The 26,453-nt window shown below is 47.5% G+C and overlaps 1 protein-coding gene across 1 annotated transcript in view; it reads left to right on the top strand.

Moving 5' to 3' along the window:
- The window catches only part of KCNQ1 (potassium voltage-gated channel subfamily Q member 1), a 1,232,969-nt gene that overhangs the window by 800,108 nt on the left and 406,408 nt on the right, over nucleotides 1–26,453 (top strand). The window contains exon 7 of the mRNA XM_069624134.1: nucleotides 13,960–14,070. Coding sequence (XP_069480235.1) covers nucleotides 13,960–14,070 — 111 coding nt within the window. The remainder of the gene's footprint in view (nucleotides 1–13,959; nucleotides 14,071–26,453) is intronic.

A 26,453-nucleotide genomic window follows, 5' to 3' on the forward strand; every position in this document is an offset into this window, starting at 1 on the left:
ATTCAGAGCACTTATTCTGTCTGGTCTACGCCACTCTTGGGAGCCCAGAATGAACATTCTGGAGTTTGACCTTTGCTACAACGTATAAAATGCATGAGTATAAGCCACCAAACTTCCCGCATAGCCAAACTCACACTCGAGCCCCTCATGCCACCGGCAATGCATTGTCTCCCCACTTTAGCGCATATCTTCCTCCTCCTCCAGAACTATGGTCCCACCTAACAGAACGGGCATGCCCCCACGCGATCACAAAACCACCTTCCTCCACTGCATAATTCCCTTCCTTTGTTGTAACATCAGATTCCTGCTTTCCCATCGTCTTACCTTCCCTTTGCTGATTTTCCTTCCTCCAGCAGACTGAGGCCTGGATGCCCCTCTCGGGGGCACCTTATTCCACTCCACAGATAAGCCTAGGCACTCAAACTACTACAGTAGTGATTTGGTGCTGTACTAAATCCTAATAACATAGCATAACTGAAAAGCACCATGAAGGACTTTCTTACCACTATAATGGACAGGATTTTACCCTGTAATAATTGTGCATCTTGCTGCCCACCTCATAATGTTCTTCTTCGCCCTATGTATGTTCTCATATATTGCAGCATCCCACTTCTTTTACGAATCCTGAAGTGAACATTTCTTTTGCTAATGCCAACTGGCACTTGGCAGTCAAGTTACCCCATTCTTCAGTCTCTCACCCAGGGAACACTAATTGACCGCCACTGTGGGTCCGTTTACTAGACGATGTGTGACCCCTCTTTAAGACACAATAGTTCAGTGGGTTACATTACTGATCCCAATTTTTTTTTAATTTGATTAGCCCATCACATATTGATGCAATCAGTCTGGGTTACTAGAGAATGCAGATACCTATTGAAATGAGTGTGGGGAGAAAAGAACTACGAGCTAGGGATTTATATGGAAATATTACTGGTGTTCAATGCTTATGTTTATAGTTAATGTATGGCCTGATGCTTTGGTAGCATCTAGTACGGTTGTTAATGTGCCAGAAGTGCCCATCTTGTTAGAAGGTAAAAGCACACAAAAGCGCACAAACTCCCAGATGGTCCTCATCTGGAGCACAACACTGAAGAGACATGGCTGTAAGGTTTTGAACTGGTGAAGCTCTTGAGCACAAGACCATTGTTTTTGAGCCTGCCATGCCATTGCAGAAAACGACATGCAAAACAGGATTGGTACAATCCCAAAAAGGTCCCAGACATGGATCCCTTGCCCCCTGTGCCATAGGCAAGCAAGCAGCACCTCACGGATGAGGCCCATCTAGCCGAGACCTGTCTGGGGTTGCTTCATTTCCATACAGAGACAACGTGGCTTAGAAGGTCAGGCACAACTTGCTTTCATTGGTGGATACCAAGACTGATTTACATATGGCTGGTCCCAATTGCATTGGTTGAAAGAGGTTAAACAATGGTGCTGTGAAAGGTTACCCAGCGCAATGCCAGTGGTTGAGATTAATTAAAACTCCTCTACACATCATATTTCTGGTTATAGTTTAGCTCCCTATGTGAGAAGAGATGTGCTTGAACGGGCATCCCCTTCTAACATGTATGGGTCTCCATGCAAAGAGAATGTGGCCTAGCAGTTAAGACTGGACTGCTCCCACCAGTGGCAGTACCAACACTGATTTGCTTATTTCTGTTGCTGTTTTATGGTGGTGTGGATGGTTGCCCAGGGCGATACCAATGTTTAAGGTTATTCAAAACCTTGACATTTTCTGGACACAGCTAGAACACGCAGCAGCAGCAGCATGCCCAGTCTTTACAGTGTTTGAAGCGAAGTTTCCTTTTTTTTTTTATACATGGATTCATGTTAATGATAAATCGGGGAGAAAAATTGAGCAACCAGAGTGATTACTCAAGGAAAAAACCTCTAATTCTGGCTCCTCCCTTCGTTTTGCTCTCTATATGCTTTGATGGAAGTGGGAGCTGGTTGGTTACTTTGCTGTGTGGCACACATGTAGGTCTGGGAACCTAATGGCAGAGCCTAGCCCATCCCAGTTCTGCTCTCTCCTTCCAATGTTCGTCTTTGCAACAAAAGGGTTGGCGGGAGGATGGGAGGCACTATCTTTCTGCCCTCCTTCTCCCCCACCCATTCTATCCCAACAAAAGAGGTGTGTCATAATGGCGCGTGTGTGCCTGGCGCATGTGTGCCTGGCGCGTGTGTCTGTGAGGTCATCATGGTTCAAGTGGAATGGGGAAAAGGACGGTTGGCAGTTAGAGTGAGCGGAGGTGACTTTAGGGGTGTGGGGAGCCTCTGTGTACTTGTGTGCGATTCGTCTTACCGAGAGAACTGAACCAAGGACATTAAACGTATTTAACTACAGTATTGGCGGCCGGAACATTATTTACGTCAAAGTGCTTACAAGTAGAGGCTGGAAATGAAGGGGCTGTCAACAGTGATCATACCTTTCATCCAATCAATTAAAATCACTACCTCCCTGTCACACACCACATTTTATTGCCAGAGAGAGAAAGCGTGCTGACACACATTATCCACACACTGCTGTGCCTGCAGAAATCTAACGTTAATTTTGCTTAAATGTAAAAACAAAAACTAACTGGAACAGAACTCTTCTGAACTTGGAAGTTATTTCGTCAAGGACTGGGAAAAAGCTGACTGCTAGAGGTGCGGTGTTGTAAGGTGGCTCAGGCTTTTTGGTTTCCCCAGATTCAGGAATCCATAGAGGATATTTCCCCAGATTCTGAAAACGAGGAAATTGGCCCAATTCCAGACTGCGATTCAGAGATGCGTAGCTGCCAAGTTTCCCACTTCTATGAGTGACATCTTCTACCAGTCCTATTTTTCCCCCTGCATGAGAGGACTTGTAGGCCCATCCCGACAATGGTAAAAAATGAAACTACAAATTCCAGCATGCAATTGGAAAATAACATCCACTCCAACCTCACTCTCTAATCCTGTGGTCACCCCTCTCTCCTGGTCTGACCACTCTCTCCTCACCTCTCACTTGGGTCCCTATGGCCCTGTGAGAACTCCTCATGAAGCATTGCCAACCCCGTTCACGAACATGCGTCCGATAAAACGAGTGTCAGCTGACACCACCTTTCACCTTCATTCCCCCTTGCCCACCCAACACTGAAGCTTCCGCTGATTCTGCCCTCAGCAACCTCTCTATCACCAACACCCTTGACATCCTTTTTTTCGCAGTAAAGAGGAACCGTCTGAACCCTGCCTCTAAGCGCAACACCTGGTATGACTCTGATCTTGCATACCAAACACATAAGTGCAGGGCGCTGAACGAAAGTGGCACACTTCAGGCTCACCCTCTGACAAACTGTCCTGCCGCCTGATCCAGAGACACTACAGATGCTTTATCCAAAAAAGAGCCCACATTCATGCACGAGTGTCCAATGCATTCAACAATCCGGCATCGTCGACTCCTCCCTTTCCCTCATATTCAGGACTTTGTCAATAAGTCCAACTTTCAGCTCTTTCTTCACAAAGGAACTCTACCCTTCCTCACCTTCCCCTAGACACTCAATGTTACCCGTACTCTGGTTCTCTCTAGGTTAGACTTCTGCAACAGCCTCCTCCTTAATCTTCCTTCGTCCACCCTGCGACCCCTCCAGCTAACCCAGAATAGGGCAGCAAGACTTATCCTTGGCTTCAAGCCCAGGAACTGCATCTCTCCTGCCCTACAAAACCTTCATTGGCTCCCAGTCTCAGCATGGATTAAATTCAAATCCCTATGTATCATCCACAAGGCTATCCGGGGCCAGGCACCACACTATCTTCAATGTTTCCTAACCAAATACTCCCTTTCTAGACTCCTCCGTTCCTGTGGCACCAACTCCCTGCATGTTAAGCGGTTTACCAAACAGAGAGCTGGGGGGCAATCACTTTCCATGGCTTGCTCCCTCCTGTGGGACAGCCTCCCTCTCTCTCTCTCTCTGTGTCTTGAGCATGACCTCCTTAAGTTCCGAGAAAGCCTCAAGACCTTTCTCTTTACCTCTTCCTTCTCCTCCTCTCTTCCCTGGTAATCTTACAGTAGCACGACTGATATGCAGAGCCCTTATGTGTCCATGGGGTCCTAATCCCCCTCTTTCCCATCTCCCATCCCAGGCGCTGTCTTTCTGCTGCACTTACTTAGGATCACCCTACCCATGGGCGGTTTACGTTCTTCTCCTCTTAGTACTTACCCTGAGCATTACAGCACCTATTCCTCACCCCTACCCCCTCTGCACTTGCACGTTCTGAACACTCACAAGGCATAGTAGGTTTGTCTCCCCCCCCCCTTTTTATTCTCATTCTTTTTTTGTACTATTAATTCTATTAATTCAATTATTTATCTTTGCTGCAATTCATTGCCTACCTTTCCCTGTCCCCACCATGTTTGCCCTGTGTGCGCTTTGAAACAGATTTTTTAATTGTATAAGCGCCGAACAAATGACCAATAAATGAAATAAAATAATTAAATGGGGACTAGCTCGAGGTGGCACTCATGGAACTGGAAAACCTGGCAGCTATGGAGATCAATGTGGGAATGGGAAGAATTGAGAGGCACGATTGATCCTTTCAGAGCACCTCCCCCCGCGCACTCCCATGTCTGTCTGCCTTCAGGTCTTGATCAAAGCTGGAAGAGGGGGAGCTAAAGGGGGGCGAGTGAGAGATGAAGATTCAAACCAAAGGAGTTGGGCTAGTATGAAAAACACAAACGCACATGTAAAAACATCGAGGTAAACAAGGGGACGATTACATGACTATAATTATTTTTATTATTGTATTCATTGAGCATGGACCTATCTTTGAGAAGTAACAGAACGCTTTACAGAGGTGTAAAACCGTACATATGCATAACAGCGCTTTTCAGAGATAACGGAACAGATATACAGCGGGGGTAGGAGACAAAGGGGTATAGAGTAGGGGTACAGCTGTACAGGCTGTGGGGAGGAGAGGGGTGGACGGTGTCTAGCGAGTCAGGTGGTGCAGGGGCGATGTAATGGCCTAGGTGTTGAGGAGGAGAGACTCCTTGCAGATTTCTAGTCTACACATGTCCTGGCTTCTGGTGGTGCGCTGTTTGCCGGAGATGCAGAATTTCTTTGCTAGGTGGCTGGGTGACTTGAAGATGACTGCCTTATATGTGCTACAGCAAGACTTGAAGGTGATTTGTGCATGCTGTGGGAACCAGTGAAGGTCAATGAGAGCCAATGTGATGTTTGTATCTGCATAGACCCTTGATGAAGTGCGCAGCCGCGTGTAGGACATTTCTCGGGGGCACAAGGGAGGACGACCGGAGGCCTTCGGGGAGGGCATTGCCCATCCTGGTGGGATAAGGCCAGTGCTTGAACAGTGAATCGAAAGCTGTCCAGAGGGACGAAGGACTTGACTTGAACAGATACCAAGCTATCTGAATTTTCTTATATATGTGTGTCTTGAAGGAGAGGTGTTTGTCGATATAGAACCTGGTGGACTTGGTGCAGGAGGTGAGCTTGGGTGGGACGCCCTTAGAGTTCATGGTTGAGTCTGATTGTTCAGTGTTGTTGGTGAGGAGTAGGAATTCAGTCTTAGAGGCGTTGAGCTTCAAGTATGCACTGGACATCCAAGACTGGATCAGCGAGAGGCAGGTTTTGAACCTGTGGATGTCCTTGATGGAGTTGATCTTGAGGTACAGCTGTGTGCCATCGGTATATTGGTGGATGCTGCATGTGGCTAGGAGGGCTCCCAGCAGCTCCATGTATAGATTGAAGATCACTTGGCAGAGGATGGAACCCTGCAGGACTCCACAGGTGACGGGTAGCATTGGCAATCAAGAGGAGTACATTTGAACAAACTGCTGGTGGTTGGCGAGGTAGGACTTGAACCAGCATAGGACAATGTCGCTGACCCTCATGCGCTCCTGTAGGGTGTCTGTGAGCGCCTGTTGATCTACTGTGTCGAAAGCGGCCGAGACGTTGAGTAGAACCCGGAGGCAGGGGTGGCCGTCGTCAAGGATGTTGAGGGCATCGTCAACCATTTGTATGGTTGCCGTCTCTTTGTGGCATCTGGGTCTGAACCTGGATTGGTAGGAGATTGCTGGTTTTGATGTGTTGCTTCAGTTGTGCGGCTACTGCTTTTTTGATAATCTTACCTAGGAAGGGAAGCTAGGTGATGGGGCGATAGTTGCTGAGGTTGTCAGGATCCATAGTGGGTTGCTGTAGTAGGAGGATTTGTCCTGTCATTAGGGTCGATGGGAAGGTGCCTCGAGTTGGGGAGCTCTTGATGATCTCCAGGTAGGGACGGAGAACTTCTGCGGGAAGGGTCTTGAGGATGGATGCTAAGAGGATGTTGTCGCTAGACGGTGTGGCTTTCAGGGCAGTCAGGGTTTCTACCAGGTCCTCTGTAGAGAGTGTCTTGAATGTTGTCCAGGGTGTGTAGATTTTCGCGAGGAGAAACGAGAGGTGGGTCTGTGGATGCAGAGCTGGTGTCTAGGTCGTGGTGAATCTTGATAATTTTGGCGATGAAGGTGTTGATGGCCGTGGATTTTTCAATGGAGTGTGGTTTCGCAGGGTTGGGTAGCAGGTTAATGCAGTGCTTGACCCCTTTGAAGAGGGTTCTGCTTTTGTTGTCTGCTTCTGCTATAGTGTTCTGATAGTAGGAGGCCCTAGCAGTGTTGATTAGTTGTCCACAAGTTGCTTGGAGTTCCTTGAGGAGCGCCAGGTCTGATGCAATCCTGGAGTGATGCCAGGTTTTCTTTTGTTTCCTGATTACTATTTTGCTGAGGTTGAGTTCATCCGTGTACCAGGGTGCTGACTGTTTTGGTTTTCAGGTGTATTGTTTCAGAGGCGCGTACCGGTCGATGGTAGCTGAGAGGCTGGCATTGAGTGCTTCCAGTAGAGAGTCACTGTTCGGTTGGGGGTGTTCAGTCTGTGTGAGGTGGAGGTTGGCAAGGTCTTCCGTGATGGCTTCCACTGGGATGACCTGAAGGTTTGTTTTATGGGTTTCTGCTGGAAGTGCTTGACTGGGGTGGTGTGCATGATGTTGAAAGACACTGCCCAGGGGTCAGACCAGTAAAGAGGGAGACGAGAGCTGTAGTGGAGGGAAGGCAGTGCCGTGATGATTAGGTTGAGGATGTTACCTTTCTCACGCATTGTCTTTTGTGTGCTGTGTGAGGCTGAAAGTGTCGAGAAGGCTAAGGAGAGCTTCCTCAATTGGTTTGGTGGCCTTGTTGCTTGGTAGCTTGAAGTCACCTTGGAAGATGTTGGCGTGTGTAAGGGGGATGGTGGTGACCAGGTCGGTGAGCTAGAAGTGGCAGGAGAGTACTTTGAAGTAGCCAATGTTGTTGACGTCAAGTCTGGTGCAGGGCCACAAGGTCTTGTGGATGAGGCCTCCGCCTGTCTTGTTCGGATGGTCAATGTGTTGAATGCTATAGCCGTCGGGGACAGGGACATCTAGGATGTGGGTGGAGGTGGGTGTCAGCCGGATGTCGGTGATGAAGATGGCGTCAAGGTGGTGTGCAGTGAGGTATCCAGTCATTGCATCGACAACCAAAGAATTGACAGCCATACCATCTAAAAAAAAGCATCTAATGCATTTTTTTAGATGGTAAAGGGTTTAGTTTAATAAAAATGGGTTTTAAAGGTTAACAAAAGGGGGGCTGCATCAAATGCATTAGATGCTTTTTTTTTTTTTTTAGATGGTATGGCATTAGATGCTTTGGCTGTCGATGGAATGACTATAAACCGTGCAGTGATGGGGTCGGCAATGACTGCTGCATGGGTGATAGCTGAGTGGACGTTGTTGAGCATTAACTTCTGTGTTGTGGATGGTGAGGTGCTGCTGGGCTTGAGGCCGATATGGGTGAGGTTGCTGCATTGCGGAGTCCTTGCCTTGGAGGACGGGCGTTGTTGTTGTCGTTGCCTACTGATGATGGGGATGGCTTGTGGGGATGGGTGGAGAAAACACATGTCTGCGTGTGCTTACCTGTAGTCTGAGCAGGGGTTCGGGCCCTGGGTCCTCTCACCTGCTCACCAACTGCAAAGAAAAAGACTGGAGGGCTGCTTAAGTAGGGAAAAGGGGTGGCAAAACAGGAACGCACCAACAGTTTAGCAGTGATTGACAGGTGGGCGGGGCTTATGCCACATGACGTAGATCCACTTTCTCACCAACTGCAAAGGAAAAGAGGCTAGAGGGCTGCTTAAGTGGGGGAAAAGGGTGGCAAAACAGGAAGGCACCAACAATTTAGCACTGATTCACAGGTGGGTCGGGGCTTAGGCCACGTGACCTAGAGCCGCTTGCACCTGCTCACCAACTGCACCTTGGTAATGAGAAAGGAATAGAGAGTGGCCTCCAAAGTACAGAGCTGATAGGAAGATGAGAGATCTCAGACAGGCACAGAGTGCAGAGACGCAGTCCTCAAAGGTATTATTAGGGAGTGAGTCAGACAGATAGTGATACCTTAATGGCACACAGAGGAGGGAAAGGAAAAGCTTCAAGCATTGGCAGTGCCAACAGTTTGGGTTTTGTATAGGCATGGGAAAGGCATTTGCCAGGCACTGCCGTAGTCATATTAATTGGCCATGGATGGTAGCAGCTGCAAAATGGTGAGAGTTTCTGGGCATATAATAGCAGTGCCTGGTAAATACATAATACTTATACCCAAGCCAAAGCTATTTGCTTTGCCAATGCTCGTTTTCTTTTTGAAAATTAAGTTTTATTAACATTTGGGTTATAACATCATATGATAACAATCACAACAGTTCATCTGGTTTCAATCATAACTCTTCCTCCCTTTTCCCCCCCCCTTCTACACAGCCATGGACCATTCGCCTGTTACACCAGAAGTCGGACGCATTATATATCATTTCACTTCCCCTTAAGGATAGTTCTACTGCACACGCTAGAACTTTGTGCACACCAGCCTCCACTTTACGTTGTTCAACCTAGACAACATATCCCATAGTCACCATGACCCACCCAAACGTGTACATCACCCGGTCACCTCCTGAGATGCTCCCCGGGAACCTCATGCAGTCCGTCCATATCAATAAAGGGGAGCCACAATCCTTCAATGTGCGACATGGATTCATCCATGAGGTGAGTTAGAAACTCCATATCATATATGGCACAAACTTTTGTGACCCACTCTTTCTCCCCAGGCATTCGTGGAGTTTTCCATCTTTGGGCCAGGCAGCACCTAGCCACTACCAACATGACCTGAAGCATATGGTTGTGTCTCGCCGTGGTTTCCCTCCACGTCAATCCCAAAAAGAAGCCACGGGGACAGAGTTCTCCCTATTCCATCCACCTCCTTTATCCAGGACAGGGCCTCTTCCCAGTACATCTGCACTACCGCGCATTTCCAACACATGTGCACATAGTCCCCCATTTCAGCATGACACTTCCAGCAGTGTGGGTCGTACCCCTCCCTCATCCAGGCTATCCTCTGTGGGGAATAATGCCAGCTGTGCAGCAGATTCAGAGCCTGATGGCGGTATTGGGTGAGGCAGTCGAGCGGTTGGCCTGTCTGCACATGGCGGTCCATCTCCTGTCATCGATATCCTCACCTAGATCCTCACCCCATCGCACCTGAGCAGTCGGAGGGTCCCTCAGGGCCGCTAAGAGGAATAACTTAGAGTCTAGATATTACGCCCTTGGATCCCTTGTGTGAAATCGGGAATTTTTCAAAATCTGTTAATTCCCTCCTCAGGGTATCCCCCCCCCCATCTGCCTTCCGTAAGAGCCCCCTTTAGTTGCAGACAATGAAAGGGCGAGAGATTGTTTAGGCCGAGGGCCTCCTCCAGCTCGCCAATGCTTGTTTTTTAAAAGTAGTTCAGTGAAGGACAAGCATAGTGATTACACAACGAGTGGCTGAAGGCAGACCTGGTTGACCTTTTTATTACACCAGTAGCATTTTTACATCTCCAATTAAGTCGTTGACTCTCCCAAGACTGCTTTGAAAACACTTGCAGGCACTTCGAGCACTAACTTTGATAAAGCTTGCTGAAAGAGAACCCAGGATTATGTGTTCTGTGTGGGTGGGGGGGGGGGGGGCTGGAAGTGAGTGGGAATAGCCATAGGGATTAACATGGCCATGGGCAGTCAGTGGGTGGGTAAATACCAAACCGCACCTGCAAGTAGTGTCCCTCCTCATATGAAATTTCTTCCCTAGCAATGCAATAGTTTTGTCTTCTAGCTGGCGCTAAAAAACACCTAAGCAAAAACTAAAAAGGGAAGTGAGTACAAGCGGATGGAATCTCAGATGTGAGATGGTGGACAAATTCCAGGAGGCCTAAAGGTATAAGCGAGCTTGAGTGAGTGTGTCTGTCCACAGGGTCAGAATGGGGCATAAAACTGGCTTGGGCACCTAGAAAAGTGGTTAAGTCTCAAATGCAAGTTAATTCCTTTTTTGACAAACTGTTTGAGTTGTACCCAAAGGGGATTATTTTTATAAAATGTGTTACAAAATGTTGGTAGCAAGAGAAAAGACGAAGTGGTCAATTGTCGCAGTCAAGATACTGGAGGCAGCTCTGAAACAGGCAACAGAGACTGAAAATCCATCCATCGGCTAACTACTTAAGCCAGACCTCTTCGATTATTACTATTAACATCTACCTATAAATTTACTGTGAACTGTTTCTTATAAAAATCAATTTCCTTTTTGGTTATAAACAAGTAAATAAAAATAAAATAGAAAATGTGTTACAAATTGTGCATTTTAAAGACTATTTGTCAGAAACACTGGTCAAAACTACTATCTGCACAGAAACTGGCCCACTTTGGCCAAAAACTGGCCCACACTACCATGTTGGGTCTGCACCTCGCGCATTGTCCTATTGCCTCATCGGCCAGTCCAAGCCTGTCTGTCGACCCTCAAATGAACGCAGATGCCTCCAAGGCAGAGTGTGGGACACCATCTGACACACCAAGACACACAATCCGAGAGGGAGGCAGGTTGATGAGCGTCCTGTGAGAGAAAGGGAGTGAGGAACAAAGGCTGTCGTCAAAGGCATAGCGGTGGGAAGGAAATGAAGACAACTACAATGTACCGAGATGACAGAACAAGTGCAGAGTAGAGAAAGGATCATGGAGGGGGGTACCAGGGTATGGAGCCAGGACAGAACAGTACAGTCATGCACACATTATGAACACATGCACTTCGTGTCTCTATGGGATGTTCTGTGGGTGGTATGTATGTATGTCTGGGACAAACACATACCTTTCTCAATGGCACTGTTCAATCAAAAAACCAGTACGTCTTTAGCGGGGAATATCCTGTGAACGGGGTAAATGCTTTTCACTCCCACCCAGAGCCACATGTAAATGCCCCACATCCCCTGCATCAATACAACCCGCAAGAGACAACAAACACAGCCTAACCCTCTACTCAAAAGGCACGCACCACAGATTGGCACCATAATGCATGATCAGACAGATAGGTCCAGCAATCCACAAACCCCTCCATCAAAAGGACAAAAAAACACTGCAGTTGATTACCTCGACTCTAAAGATTAGCAGAAACAAATGAAACACTCACATTTGCACAGACACACTTACACACACACACACTTTGCCAGATGTTAATAGGGGTGAGCAACAATTTCAGCCGTGAAGTGAAAAGTGCGGAATCCGCTTCTGCCTGTTCTGCAAAATCAGCTTTACGGTTCCACAGTCACTGAAATTGCACCCGGATTTGTGCAGTTTCGCAAGCATCGCCTTGTTTCGTTCCCATGCTGGTTTCATGTAGCGCAACGAGACACTTTGCATGGGTCTTTTCTTTGTTCGATACATGCTAGTTTTGTGCAGTGACACAAGAAACTTCATGGGTTTTTGTCCATACCGTGCTAGTTTCACGCAGGGACATGAGAAACTTTGTGTCATGACTTCAGTCGGGCGGCGTTTCTTTTCTTTATGGAGACGCCATTAATCAGTTCCACCACGTCTGACAGCCGTTCTGGGAGCACCGTTCTAGTGTTTTTTCCAAGATGGCCGCCGGCGTTTACTACTGCCGGCTCATTGTGGCGTTCCTCGCGTTGCACCTTCACTGTACTCTGCGTCTTGAAGGTAACGCTAGTGTATCCTTCCTCCGTATGTTTTCTCTTGTAATCCTTCCCTTGTTTTCCCGTCTCCCCCTGGTCTCCCGTTGGTTTCCCTTTTTGCTGATTCGATCCGTACGTCTTGTACTGGTCTCTCGCTCTCTCTCTCAGTTCCCTTGCCCTTCTGACTTTCAGCCTGCCTTTCCTTGCCCTTGCCCTTGCTGCTAAGCACTTACCTCCTGGTCGCTGGTAGTTCCAAACTATCTGGAGTCATTTGTGCGCCCTTCCGGCTTCCTAAGGTGCACTTATCACAGCTGGTTCTCTGGCGTCTCCCCAAGTCTACTGGTGAATCTCCGTTTAACCAACCTTTTGAGCCGCCTTCCGCTGAAAGATCATTCTACCGGACTTCGCATTTCCACTCACTCCTTCATCAGAACAACTCCTGCAGGGTTTTTTCTGCCCTTTCTGGCTTTTTCCCTGCTCAGGGGCCGGCTCCCAGGAGTCCCCGCTGTTCGTGTTCTCTAGTTACCCGACAGTGTGGCATCCCAGGGAGCTCGCCCCTACTTACGTCAAAAGAAAGAAGCAAGGAAGACTGATAAGACTCAGACCCGAAGACGTCCTGGAAAGAGGCCGGAGCTACAAGAGAGGTTCACAGACGATTCAGGTGAGGAGGAAGGAGGGGAACGTTCAGTCATTCCTGACACTTTGTGCAGGTCTTTTTCGATCTTTGGTCGTTTCCTGCAGTGACATGAGAAACTTCACATGGGTTTCTCTGACGCGTACTATTTAACGTGCGAGATGAGAAACTGAGTTTTTTTCAGACCGTGCTAGATTCGTACAGTTGCATGAGAAACTTTGTACCGCTCTTTTTGATTCATGCCAGGTTCACTCAGTGCCAGGAGAAACATCTTGCTGCCATTCTGATCCGTGCTAGGTTCGTGCAGCAGCACAAGAAACGTTGCACAGCTTGTTTCAATTTGCAGGACGGCACGAAAAACGTTGTGCCGTCTCTTTCTGATATGCAGGGGTGGCTGGAAGGCCGGATTGGGGCAAAATGGATCGAAATCTTAAAGATTTCGCTTCCGCTGCTGGCGGAATGGAATTTAACATTTTCGCTCAGCCCTGAACACCACCACTCAAGGTCCTGTGTATAGTTTGACATGTCTGGTATGCCTACAATCTTGAGGCCTAGGGAGCTGTTTTTATGCTTCCAATGCATGAATGCTGTTATGTTTAACCTTTACCTGGGTGTGTAATAACTGTTACAATGCTATAGTAGAATTCTGCTATGAAGTTGCAAAGACCCCCAACTTCTCGGGCTGATGTGTATGCATGGTAAAAACAATACATAGAGTAAGACGGGGAGCTGGGAGGAGATTCTAATAAGCCGGGTGCGGGAGGATAGCTCGGGGCCAAGCATTTGTCTTGGAAGCAAGAGAATGCACAGCAACACAGATTGGAATCCCAGTCCTGCACATAGAGACTGGTCTCTGGTATGAAGGCATAAGAAAAGATTAATTAAGAACTCTGTCCTGTTGGTAAGAGAGTGCTAATGGGCAGATGACTTGCTACCTACAAGTAACTTAGAACAAAAACCTGAATAAACCGTTTTCCTCAAAGTATCGCAAGTGAGCAGAAGGAATTGGGAAAGCTACATAGATGTTGTCAGGAACCGCTTTGTTGTAATTAAAGAGTGATTATCATAATAATGAAAATAGTCATGCAGCGCGCACGTACCGCGCAATGGAGTGTTATCACATGTGATCACTACTTTTCCCTACTATGACTGCTATCCCCGTGAACCCGGGTGCTGACTGAGTGGGAGAGCTTGTTTATTTATTTATAACATTTATTATACGCCCAACCCCGTGGGGATCACGGCGTAGGTTATATGATGAGTTGTGCCAGAGGGATTAAAAGTTAGTCATCATGATGTAGATTCTGCTAACGCTGTATGTTTTTCCTGTAGGTTACCGTTACAACCATCGGATACGGAGATAAAGTGCCACAGACGTGGATCGGAAAAACCATTGCTTCCTGTTTTTCTGTGTTCGCCATCTCTTTCTTCGCCCTTCCTGCGGTGAGTTGGGATCGTTTGTTGCTTTTGATCCATCATTTCTGTAAGAAGAACATGATGCAATCTTTCTGAACGTGATAATACACTTTTCTGCATTGATGTTCTTGGCATGTTGTGCTACTGAACGTGATTACTGATTCTTCATCCTTCCGCGCTCGGCTCTTCTAAGCTAGTTGTCCATCTGTGCATTGTCGTTCAGCTTCTTATTCTTCATACGTTTTGATTATTTCTGTATCTTTGTGTGAAATCCTGCCAAAAAGAACCAGCAATCATTGATATTGATGTCTTGAATAATTATTTTCATACTCGTCTTCAGGTTACACTTAAGCGCCAAATGTACCATAATTGTGTAAGACCTAAACAATTCGTACTCGTACCAATGCAGGGCTTTGGTGTCCTTGTGGAGGTCACTGGAGAAGTGTTCTGCACTTTAAAAAAAGCCTTTGCGTGTGGGCAATGGTTTTTTAAATGTGTTCTGTGTAGTGAGTGGCGGACGGTGCATAATGCGATTTGGGGCATAGCCCCTCCCATTATTTGCCTGCACCACTTATGCTCGCACGCAGAGCTCTCCCTTTCGGGAGACCTTTGCATAACACAATAGTTACCTACTGCCTGCAGAGACAGAGCCCCTGCAGATCCTCATTTAGGGCACGGTCTGGCCTCTGCCCCTGTAGGCTGTAGTCCCATAGGAAGCCTGGAGTGCGTCCATATGGATGCTCACTTCCTGTTTTCCTGTGGGCGTCCCTGAATTGGGAATCAAGGAGGAAATGCCAATCAACTTCCCTCCCTTCTTGTTGCTGTGAGTACCACAGGGAGAAGATGGGGGAGCGGGGCTGAGGGACCAGGAGCAGAAACATCCATCAAGAAAAGGTACGTTTAAAAGAAAAACTGCGAGCATGTGTGTATGTGCATGCTTGTATGTACCTATGTATATATTGTATGTGTGCACTGGAGGATACATGGAGGCTGATGCCCGGGAGATGAGAATGGCAATGTTGTTTTTAAATGGCAATACTGCCATATTTTGGTTACTGGCTGCACAACAGCGTGCTACATGGCAATACTGTCATTTATTGACACAGCCAGCATAAATGTGTTTCATTACAATGATAATACTGACATTATTATGCACAGTCCACATGAGTGGGTTCATACTGTGGCAATACTGGCATAGCAAGGACCTATTTTCTTGCACATAATACTGACATTTGTGGGCACATGCATCATGACATATTTTGGAAAATGCTCTTGTGTACTGTTGGCAACCTGGCGTCTATTGGATTTTGTTATTTTTTTGACATTTCCACACATGTATGTTTTCAAACCCCCCCACCCCCCAAGGCTCTTGCAGTGAAGAACATCCATCTTGGTTTTTTTTGGTCAAACATATTTTATTAGTTACTGGTTTCCACCAAATAAACATGGTGTCGCACTTCACAATGTGAGAGTCAAAGACATGCAGTCAATTGTAGGGCCACATGATAAACACGCACACAAGCCAGCACCCCCTGCAAAACTTGGTCTAGCATCACCATAACGGCACAGGGAATATGATACCTCGCATGGGATGCTTCTCACCCCCCCCCCTCCCTGACTAATGAAAGCCCCAAATATAGCCAGGGCACCAAAAAGAAATGCTATTAGTTTACAGTTAAATTTACTGGTGGTTCCAGTATGTTATGTTATTGGGCATTTGTATAGCGCCTTTTACCATTGGTATGACTTAAAATCGCGGTCTATTGAACACCCTCAGGGACCGTAGTCCAGGTCAGTGGAGAGAGTAGTGTACTAAAGTGCTTGAGTGCACTCGGTATGTGTACAGCCAGGGCAGATTAAGTGGTGTGTGGCTGCATTCTAGTGCTAGGCATGGTGCAGTGTTTGTGTGTGAACAGTACAATGTGTGCAGCAATGCCAGTGGACTTCGGTAGCTGTATTCTGGCGGTGGTGGAGATTGAAATCGCAGCCAAATGAACTTTGATGGAAGAGTGCACTTAACCAGCTATAGACAAAGATAAGAGGTACGACAAGACTTCCATTCCCTGTATGTGAAAAGGAGCGAGACATTGACCTGCACACCAGATGGCAAACCTTTCCACACTTGTAGTAGATGGTACCTGGGTCACGGCGAAGATATCCCGGCAGTCTGGCGGTAGAGGTACAATACCAAACACTAGGGACTCGGGAGCCAGGCCGTCAAGTTGAGCGATGTTATGTTATTGTGCATTTGTTTTGCTCCTTATATACCATTGGTATGATCTCAAAGCGCTGTGGGCTGAACACCCTCAGGGACCATAGTCCAGGTCAGTGGAGAAATTAGGGTAATATAGGTGCTTGGGTGCACTCAGGAAGAGTAGTATTTGTAAGTTGTTCACTACCATTTAGGGCCACCACAAATATTCAGAATCCAACGGATACTCAGATTACAAAATCGAGTGCTCAGTATTTTAGGGGTGCTTTCAGATTTGTTTCTCCTTAACCATGAATCAGTCACCCTTTGGAAGAAATGCAAGATGTAGAGGAAATCCCGCCCTTGTTTTGCCTATATGTTGAAAGCTGGAAATTGCGATATGCACAATGACAAAAATTGTGCCTATCCCATGAAGAAATCTTCGATAACAAGGTATCCATTAAGAAAGCCCTGCATGATGTACTCCGCTAAGAAAGCCCTACATGATGTACCCGCAGAGAGATGAGTGTCTTGAGGGAGGTCCCTGAGAAGTGTGAAGCAATGAATGCAAGAGGTTGGCAACGTCACAAGAAATGAGTGACGCACTAAGAAGGATGATCATAGAAGAGAATGCATAGAACTTATGAAAACTGATGATGAAATAAAGAATCGAGTAAACATTTCATGTGCAAAATGAAGAATGCACGTGTAAGGAACACTGAAGAAGATATGTCATTTCATAACTTTACAGATGCTTTAATGCAAGTAGACTAAGTAATCATGAAGGCTGGCTATATGTAGTGAATAGACTGCAGGCAGTGCCGCCAATATGTATAGAATCTGGCTGTTCGACGTTGCAACTTTAGTAACCAGGACCTGTGAAAGAGAAGGGCTGAAAGTGTGGCGCAGCAGAAAAGCAGCTTGAAATCAAGGAAGGACCGAGAAAGCTGTCTGGCCTAGTGTGAAGGGTTGGGGCAGCCAAGAACTGGTGATCTATTCAAGAAGATGCAATGAATGTGAGGAGTAAGGCGAGCTCCTACTAAGGTGTGATGGAAACACTATGAAAGCTAGGTTTTATTAATTTAATATCATTGAATGAGAGGAAAGGAGCTCAAATGCGGTCTCCTGTCACGTTGGATGGATGGAAATAGAAAATGAGCAAGCTACAATGAGACTGAAGATAAGAACGTGCTCACACTCCCTTCTATTCTCAGGTGCAGTGATACTCTGCAAGGCCACGTTCAAAGACAATTTGAATGGCAGACGGCATGAGTGATGATGAACGGTGGCTAATTGGGTGGGCAGGCATGGTCAAGTCCACCCACATTGAAGAGCCCTGTAGTTTAAGGGCCACTGATGTGTCATGTATCTAACAAATATTGAGGATGACTTGCACAAGGGGTGGGAATAAGTTGTCCACCTGACATAGAGACCCAATCACAATCCTATCCCATATAGAAAGTATACTTCGATGTTCCCTGTTGACCTAACACAATCCCAAGTATGTTTTCATAGTTTGCCACATAGTGTGATGTCACTTACGGCAAGTTTTTGCTATAAAAAGAAGTTTTTACATGTGATGCGTCGAGATTATGCTGTGAGACGTCCGTTGATGTCTGTTGTACTTCCTGTTTTGGACAATTGAAAATAAAACAGCTATTGTTTGCCAACTTCCTGAGTCGGTGTGGTTATTGGTGTGAGAGCTATTATGCACCCCCATCCATGTAAGGACGCGCTTCCTCTTTTAAAAAGAACGGTCCAAAGAGAAGGAGAATGATCTGTTTAGTTTATTTACTTGTATAGTGCACCCCACCCAAGGGTATCTGGGTGCTTATGCTTAGGTACATGGTAGGTTACAGAAGCAACACAATACAGTCAGAAACAAGAAGATTCACAGATAATCCAAAACAGCGGACGAGGTGGGTTACAAATCACCTTGTGGGCAAGAACAAGATTCATACTAGAATAATCTAAGCAGGTAATTATATTTCTGATGTTTGTTAATCTGCTTAGAATCACATGCTGTGCATAGGTCCGACATCCAGTGGTCACTGCGGAGTATTGCATTTTGTTTTTCGTCGAGGTCCCTCAGATTGTTTTTTTCCGCCCAGCTACTGGTCGCCTTTATGCGGAGCTCTTCGAGAGACATTGCCAAATAGTTTCTTCGACCTTTGGTCGTTTGTTATTAATATCAATAACGTAGATCCCTCCCTCGACGCAGAGCCGTTTCTCCGCCGAGCAAGATCTTCGACGGAAGGACGAGCGGAGGAGATCCTTCGGCGCTGCCGAACACGTGGCCTGGCCTCGCCGGCCATACACAGTAGGGAGAGTGGGGCTTTGTGGTCTTTCTTCTTTTCTTTAAGAATGCCTTTCTCTTTCCCCTCCCTCTCTTTCGAGGTCGTAGTCACACTTATTAACCTCAGCTATGGAGAGGACGCCATTTAGGTTTTGCCCGCTTTGCAAGGGTAAATATACCTGGAAGGATAAGCACAAACGGTGCAACCGTTGCTTACCCCTCGATCACCAGGAGGACGGCTGTGCGGCCTGTAGATTACTAAAGCCCAAAACTCTAAAGGACCGCAGGGTCAAAAGGTGGGCGGCCTACGCCATGTCTAGGCCTGACTCCTCGCCCGCTGCCGCCGCCGCCGAGTGTGACGAGGACAGTGACTACACGGCCCCCGTAACGGAGGCTGTAGACCTCTCAAAGGAGCGGTCATGCTCCTCGTCGTCCGTCCCCAGCCCCGACAAGCCCGGCTCACGCCCAGTTTATGGGGATGAACACCCCGGCGACAAGGACGCACACAGAAAAACACCAAAGCACATACCCCCAGGCACACATTCGTCGAAGACGAAGACAGCCATAGCGCCAACGGGGACGCCGGGCCCACCGATGTCTTCCACCGACCGTAAGGGTCGTCAGCCCTCCCCGCCACCGCTTCCGCGACAGGCGACTGGGCACTCTAAAAATAAGGGCGCTAACACCAAAATTTACGGCGACGCGCATCGCAAGAGCGCTCACGTTGCCAACAAGGACTCGACGACCAAGGACTCGACGGGCAAGGACTCGACGAGCAAGGACTCGACGAGCAAAGGCTCGACGTTTCATAGCGCGACAGCGACTGATCCCTCGGAAGAGAGTATGATCACCGAAAGCCTTGCGCGCATAGCATCTAAGGACGGCCAAAGATGTACGGCGAGTGCAACGCCGAAAACCGCGCACAAGGCCAAAGATACGCCGAAGGCGCCGGAAAACGGATCAGGCCTGTTCCCGACGCCGACAGAAGGCCCTAGCCAGCAAGAAGGATACTCAGAAGGCGAAGGCTCTCTTTCTTCGACGTTATGGGACAGAACCAGACTATTACAGGAGGAAGGAACCCCCTTTTCTTTCCCAGACCGTCCTGGACGACCTCAGTGGACCTTTGAAAGGTTCCAGACCTGTATGGACAAACTAGATAGGTTCATGTCCGTCCCAGAAGACAGGGCACCCAAGAGACCAAGGGAGGCACCCCTGGAGAGTCCAAGGGCTAAATACCAGAGGTTTTATAGCCCCATACAGGGGGACATAAACTCTTACAATCCCACTGAGGAAGACACCTTCTTCCAAGAGGAAGATGAGTTCACCTATGTTGAGGACCAACAAGAAGAGGAAGGTTTTCACGAGGAAACTAACCTATGTGAGGAAGGATTCCAGGAAGACACAGGCGAGGGCGACCCAAATCCCTGGCAGTCACCGGCTAGGTCGACTGACACAGGCAGTAGCAGTATAGTCATCAGGTCTACTGAAACTACACCAGTCAGGAACCCTTCGCCTGTCGATGATCAACCCACCTTCAATGCACTGCTGAAGAAGGCAGCAGCACATTTCGAGATCGAAACTGGGGAGGTCACCCCAGACACCGATTTTGTGGAGAGGATTATCAAAGAAAACCCCCCCACTAGCCAGGTTATACCCATCCTCGCCTCAGTTAAGAGACGTATTACACCTTCTCTTTCCACTCCGGCATTGGTGAGAGGGGTCAATCCAAGGATTGAGAAACTGTACTCTCCCTCTCAATCAGACCCATTATATATTAAGGGTAACTCAATCCCGGACTCCCTGGTTGTGACCAACACCAGGAAAAGGGCAGGAGTCCCACTATCTACTAGCGAGGCACCCCCAGACAAAGAGGGGAAGAAGCTGTATGCCCTAGCCAAGAGAATCACCACCTCTGCAGCATTCTCTACCAGAATCGCCAATAATAATACCCTATTGGCAAGCTACGCCGATGCTCAATGGGCTAAGCTCAGACAGGACATCGAAGAAGCTCCCGAACCCCTAAGGACTTGTTTACTGGCTACAGTCAATGAGGGCTCTCTGGTCAATCAAAGCATCGTCAAGAATACCCTCGATGCAGCAGAGACGGCTGGCCGCACTTTGGTACAAGGAATTTTACTGAAGTGTCACGTCTGGCTTCGCAATTCCGGATTTAAGGCGGAAACACAAGCGTCCCTTATTAATAAACCCATAGAGGAGTCCAACCTCTTTGGGAGAGCAGTGGATGACGCGCTGGAGAACGCGAAGAAAGAATTTGATACAATAAAGACCTTAGACCAAATTTCAAAACCCCCTAACAGGCGGGGATTTGGTAATAAGCGCTTTTTTCGTGGACAACGCCAGCAACAAAACCAACAACAACAGTACTCTGCCAGCAACTACCAGAGTAATAGCGGCCAGTACAATCAGAGGGGTCAACGTCGTGGCAAGGGAAGAGGCTGGGGTTCCACCCCCAGAGGCTCCCAAGCCAACAACACCACCAAGTGACGCGAAGATTCGCGTCCCCTCCCATGCAACGCCGGTCGGGGGACGATTAACATCCTTTCTTCCAGCATGGGAGGGAATAACATCAGACCGCTGGGTACTTTCCACCGTAGCCCGCGGCTACTGTATAGAGTTCAACAGTTCCCCAACATACAGACCCCCGAGGGGACGCCGCGTGACACCAGAACACCTCACCATCCTTCTCCAAGAAGTGGACCAACTGCTGGAAAAAGGAGCCATAGAGGTCGTGCCTCTATCTCAGGTAATGAAAGGTATTTATTCAGTGTACTTCCTTGTACCCAAAAAGGATCTAACCATGCGCCCTGTATTAGATCTGGGCCCAGCGAACAAGTTTGTCAAACCCCAAAAGTTTTGTATGGTGACCTTACAGGAAGTGATCCCACTGCTATCACAGGGAGATTACATGACAACACTGGACATGAAAGATGTATACTTTCATATTTTAATGTTGCCAGCGCACAGAAAATACCTCAGGTTCATGATAGAGGGCAAACACTACCAGTTCAGAGTGCTACCCTTCGGCATAGCATCTGCACCAAGGGTATTCACGAAAGTACTGGCAGTGGTAGCGGCCCACCTGCGCAGGTTATCCATCCCAGTATACCCTTACCTCGACGACTGGCTCATAACAGGGGATTCTTATGAGACATGCTTCTCAAACACCCAAAAGACTGTAGACCTTTTGTTCCAACTGGGCTTCTCCATCAACGAGAAGAAGTCCAGCTTAGACCCCAGCCAAGTCAAACAATTCCTAGGGGCTCTAATTCGAACAAAGGACGGCCTCGTCTTCCCCTCCAACGAGAGGGTCCAAAACATGCTGTTTCAGATCCCCCAATATGTGGCAGGTCGAGAGGTGACAGTGCGCAAAGCGATGCGATTGCTAGGAATGATGGCGTTGTGTATTTATTTAGTACCTCACGCGCGCCTGCGCATGCGCCCAATGCAAGAGTGGCTCAACAGCCAGTGGTGTCAGGCCAGCGGACAATGGGACGATCTAGTGGTGGTCTTGCAAGCCTTGGTTCTCTCGCTACGGTGGTGGACAAAGGAAAACCTGATAATAGGGAAACCCTTTGCCACACCCGCGGTGGAGGCCACTCTAACCACGGACGCATCCCTCACAGGATGGGGGGCTCACCTATCCCATCAAACTGCTCACGGAGTGTGGACTCCGAACGTAGCATCCAAGCACATAAACCTACTGGAGCTACTGGCGGTGTTCAAAGCACTAAAAGCCTTCCAGGAACACCTACAAGGGAAGACAGTGATGGTCCTTACAGACAGCACCACAGCCATGTACTACATCAACAAGCAGGGGGGCACCCACTCTCCAGGACTGTGAAAGCTGTCCCAGAATATATGGAAGTGGGCTCTCAGACACAACATGTTCCTACTGTCACAACAAGTACAAGGGGAACTCAATCTGCTAGCAGACGAACTCAGCAGAGATTTCCCCCTGCCTGAAGAGTACGAATGGCAATTGCACGAAGACATCATCTTAGATGTCTTCACGCAATGGGGATTCCCGGAAATAGAACTGTTCGCAACTCTGGAGAACTCACAATGCCAAAGTTACGCCTCCAGGTACCCCCAGAACCAGTCCAAGGGAAACGGTCTGTCGATTCAATGGTCAGGGAAATTTGTTTACGCCTTTCCCCCCGACTCCCCTTCTCAACAGAGTGGTGCACAAGATGCACCAGGAGCAGGTTACCACGATACTAGTGGCCCCTATGAGGGCCAGGCAGCCATGGTTCGCTCACTTGATGGAGATGTCCCTATCTCCCCCAGTGAAACTTCCCTGCCCGTACAACATGCTGTCACAGGACAAGGGCAGGACACTGCATCCATGTCCTCAGACCATGAATTTAGAAGCCTGGCTCCTGAGATCATAGAATTTGGACATCTACAACTCCCGCAGAGATGTATGGACATCCTCAGGGAAGCCAGAAAACCTAATACTCGCCACTGCTATTCTAGGAAGTGGAAAAGATTTGTCATCTGGTGTAGAGGTAAGAGCATCAACCCGGTTGACTGCTCTCCTACAAACATCGTTCTGTACTTGACCCATTTACTGGATTCAGGTCTAGTGTTCAATTCCATCAAGCACCTGGCGGCACTTTCTGCATACACCACTTCCCAACTTAGTGTCGTGGTGGAAGATACCAGTTATCAAGGCCTTCATGGAGGGGGTAAAGAGAATACACCCTCCGATAGCTAACCCAGCTCCCGGATGGGACTTAAATGTGGTACTTTCTAGACTCATGGGCCCTCCTTTTGAACCCATGGACAAGGCAACTCTTAAAGGCCTCACTCTTAAGACTGCTTTCCTAATAGCTATCACCTCCATTAGGAGAGTAAGTGAACTACAGGCTCTTTCTGTTCTAGACCCCTTCGTAACAGTTCACAAGGATAAGGTTGTTCTACGCACACACCCAAGGTTTGCACCAAAATTCATCTCGAAATTCCATGTAAACCAGTCAATAGAACTACCAACGTTCTTTCAAAACCCTCCCAGCTTGGGAGAAAAAAGTCTGCATACACTAGAGGTATGCAGAGCTGTCATGTTCTACATGGAAAGAACCAGACCACTGAGAAAGACTAATCAGTTCTTTGTCTTGGTGGCAGCAGGAAGAGAAGGAGATGCAGTCTCAAAGTCCACTATATCTAGATGGATTGTTCAATGCACCACTCTCTGTTACACTCTTGCTAAGAGAGAACTACCCTTCAAGCCAAGAGCACATTCCACTCGAGGCACTGGGGCTTCCATAGCGTTCATTGCAAATATTCCCCTCGAGTCCATCTGCAAAGCGGCTACCTGGAGTTCTGTGCACACCTTTACAAAACACTACTGTCTAGATGCACACTCTAGATCTGACTCCCAGGTGGGACAGGCAGTATTAAGACATCTTTTCTCTACTGTTCCTTCTCATAACCCACCGCCAACTCCGGGTACTGCTCGCTAGTCTATGCACAGTATGTGATTCTAAGCAGATTAACAAACATCAGAAGACAATGCATTACTTACCGTAAAAGCATTTCTGATGGTTGTACCTGCTTAGATTCACATGCGCCCACCCTTCCTCCCCGCTCGGATGGAAGGAACATAGACATCTTTCTACATCTCTCTCTCTTTTCTGTACTCACTCACGTATAGAAGGCTCCCTCAGGGCAGAAAAAATACAAACAGAGGGACCTCGACGCGTGAGGGATTGTGGGTACAACGCACGTCACTATAGGGATAGTGTTACAGACACGCCTTGTCGACGTCCCCTTTTCGACTACGAAAAACAAAATGCAATACTCCGCAGTGACCACTGGATGTCGGACCTATGCACAGCATGTGAATCTAAGCAGATACAACCATCAGAAATGCTTTTACGGTAAGTAATGCATTGTCTTGCAAACAGAAATACTTTTTACAGATAAACAGTCACTGGACTGAAGTCATATTTACAGAGGAATATACAATACAGTCTCTAAATGTACGAACTCCGTGCAAGGCACGGACATGCTAGGAGGCCGTTTGAGCTAGGAGCCATGCTTTGGTCTTGGCTTTGCAGGACCAGAATAAAGGCTCTGCTCTGATATCAGGGGGGAGGGAGTTCCAGCATTTGGCCGCTAACACTGGGAAGCTGGATCCTCCAGCTGTTTTTAAGTTGTATTTTGGGATGGTAAGTTGGTTGAGGTAGTTGGATCTGGTGGGTCTGTTGGTCTGATGTCTTGAAATTTAACTGTCAAGTATTTAGGGGCTGTGCTTGCCAGACACTTGTGGGTGATGACAAGAGATTGAAGTGTGATTCTGTCACGAATAGGTAACCAACAAGCTTCTCTTCTAAAAGGTGAGATATGACTGGAGTGAGGGATATTTAGGGCTGATCTTAAGGCATTATCCTGCAGAACTTGAAGTTTGTTTAAGTTCAGCGTGGATGACCCAAGGAAAAGAGTATTACAGTAGTCAAGCTTCGAGAGGATCAGTGCTCTAGCTAGAGTAATGTAACTGTTGGTAGATGAGAAAGGCTTGCAAGCATTGATAAGTTTGTTAGTGTAAGCCGTGGAAGAGGCTATGGAGTTAACTTGTTTTTTATAGCGTCAGAGTGGAGTCCTAGTAGATCCCCAGTGTTTTGACTTCCTTTGAGACTTTTATGGTGTTCCCATCAGTGATGAATGCAGCATAGCATTTGTCTAAATTGTTTAGTCAAGCTTGGGAGCCAATGATCAGTAGTTCTGTTTTATCACCGTTGAAACATAGGCCGTGAGTAGCCATCCAGGCTCGGATCTCTAAATAGATGTCGTTGATCATTTTGGTGTCTTTAGTATAGCATCCGGTGAGTGTGATGAGAACCTGTGTGTCAACCACATAGTTTGTGTATGTGACACCCAGATTGTCAAGACGGTCGAATAGGAGCTTCGTAAATACATTGTAAAGCGTGGGCGAGACGCAAGATCCTTGTGGTTCTCCACAATTAATGGGAACAGGAGGCTCAGAAGCTGAAGCTGAGAAGACCCTGGTGGTTCTGTTAGAGAGGAAGGATTGGATCCAATTAGCTGCACTTGGTGAGAAAGCAGCTGCTGATGTTGGGTGTTGAGTTAAGATTTTATAGTCTACCAGATCAAAGGCTGCTGATCCAAGAGAAGGAGGATGGCCAACGTGCCTTTGTCTTTAAGTTCGTCCATCTGAATCTTTAGATCTAACAGCGCTGTTGAGCAGGACAAGATGCCGATGCCATGGTACTTCCCAAAGTAAACCATAAGCCGAGTGTTGGAGATGGTGCTCAGTCGAATCGGGTGGTAGACTGTTGCTAACGCAATGTGCCGAACTTAGTTTGTAGAATCAAAATTCACCATTTGCGGTACTTCGATCTGATTCTGCATTTATGAGCTTTTGGTGAAAACAAGGTGCTGGAGGCGGTGCTGAACCAAAGGAAAAGTTAACTGCTGTCGATAGAGTATGGTGCAGATGTACTGTCCTCGGTCGGCACTGATCCAATACCAGACAAACGGAGTCAGAGTTCATTGGTTATAGTTCAGGTAAAGAGTGGACTTCTCAGAGTCTAAACAAAACCTGCAGAGTTTTTTGTAATTACGGAACCAAATTGCTTGTGCTTTGCCCATTATCCTTGCATGGCATTTCTGTGCTCTCGCCTCTTTGTTTGGCTTCTTGGGGGACAGGGAGTCCTTGAAACTTGCAAACGAACTGTGCCTTCCAGGTTAGGGGAAGTGAGTACTGATCTTGCGGTACGCTCTGGTCTCGCCAGAATTTCTGCATCCAGAGACCATGGCAGAGCTTCAGTACCAGATGGGTCTTGGCAAGTAGCAACATCAAGCTTCCTCATGATCCTCTAGTTTGCATTATCTGTGATTCACAACTCAGCCCATGGTTAGATAAAGTAAAGGAGAAAACTC

The sequence above is a fragment of the Ambystoma mexicanum genome, chromosome 11, assembly GCF_040938575.1.
Source record: "Ambystoma mexicanum isolate Mex_15411 chromosome 11, UKY_AmexF1_1, whole genome shotgun sequence".
Lineage (NCBI taxonomy): Eukaryota > Metazoa > Chordata > Amphibia > Caudata > Ambystomatidae > Ambystoma > Ambystoma mexicanum.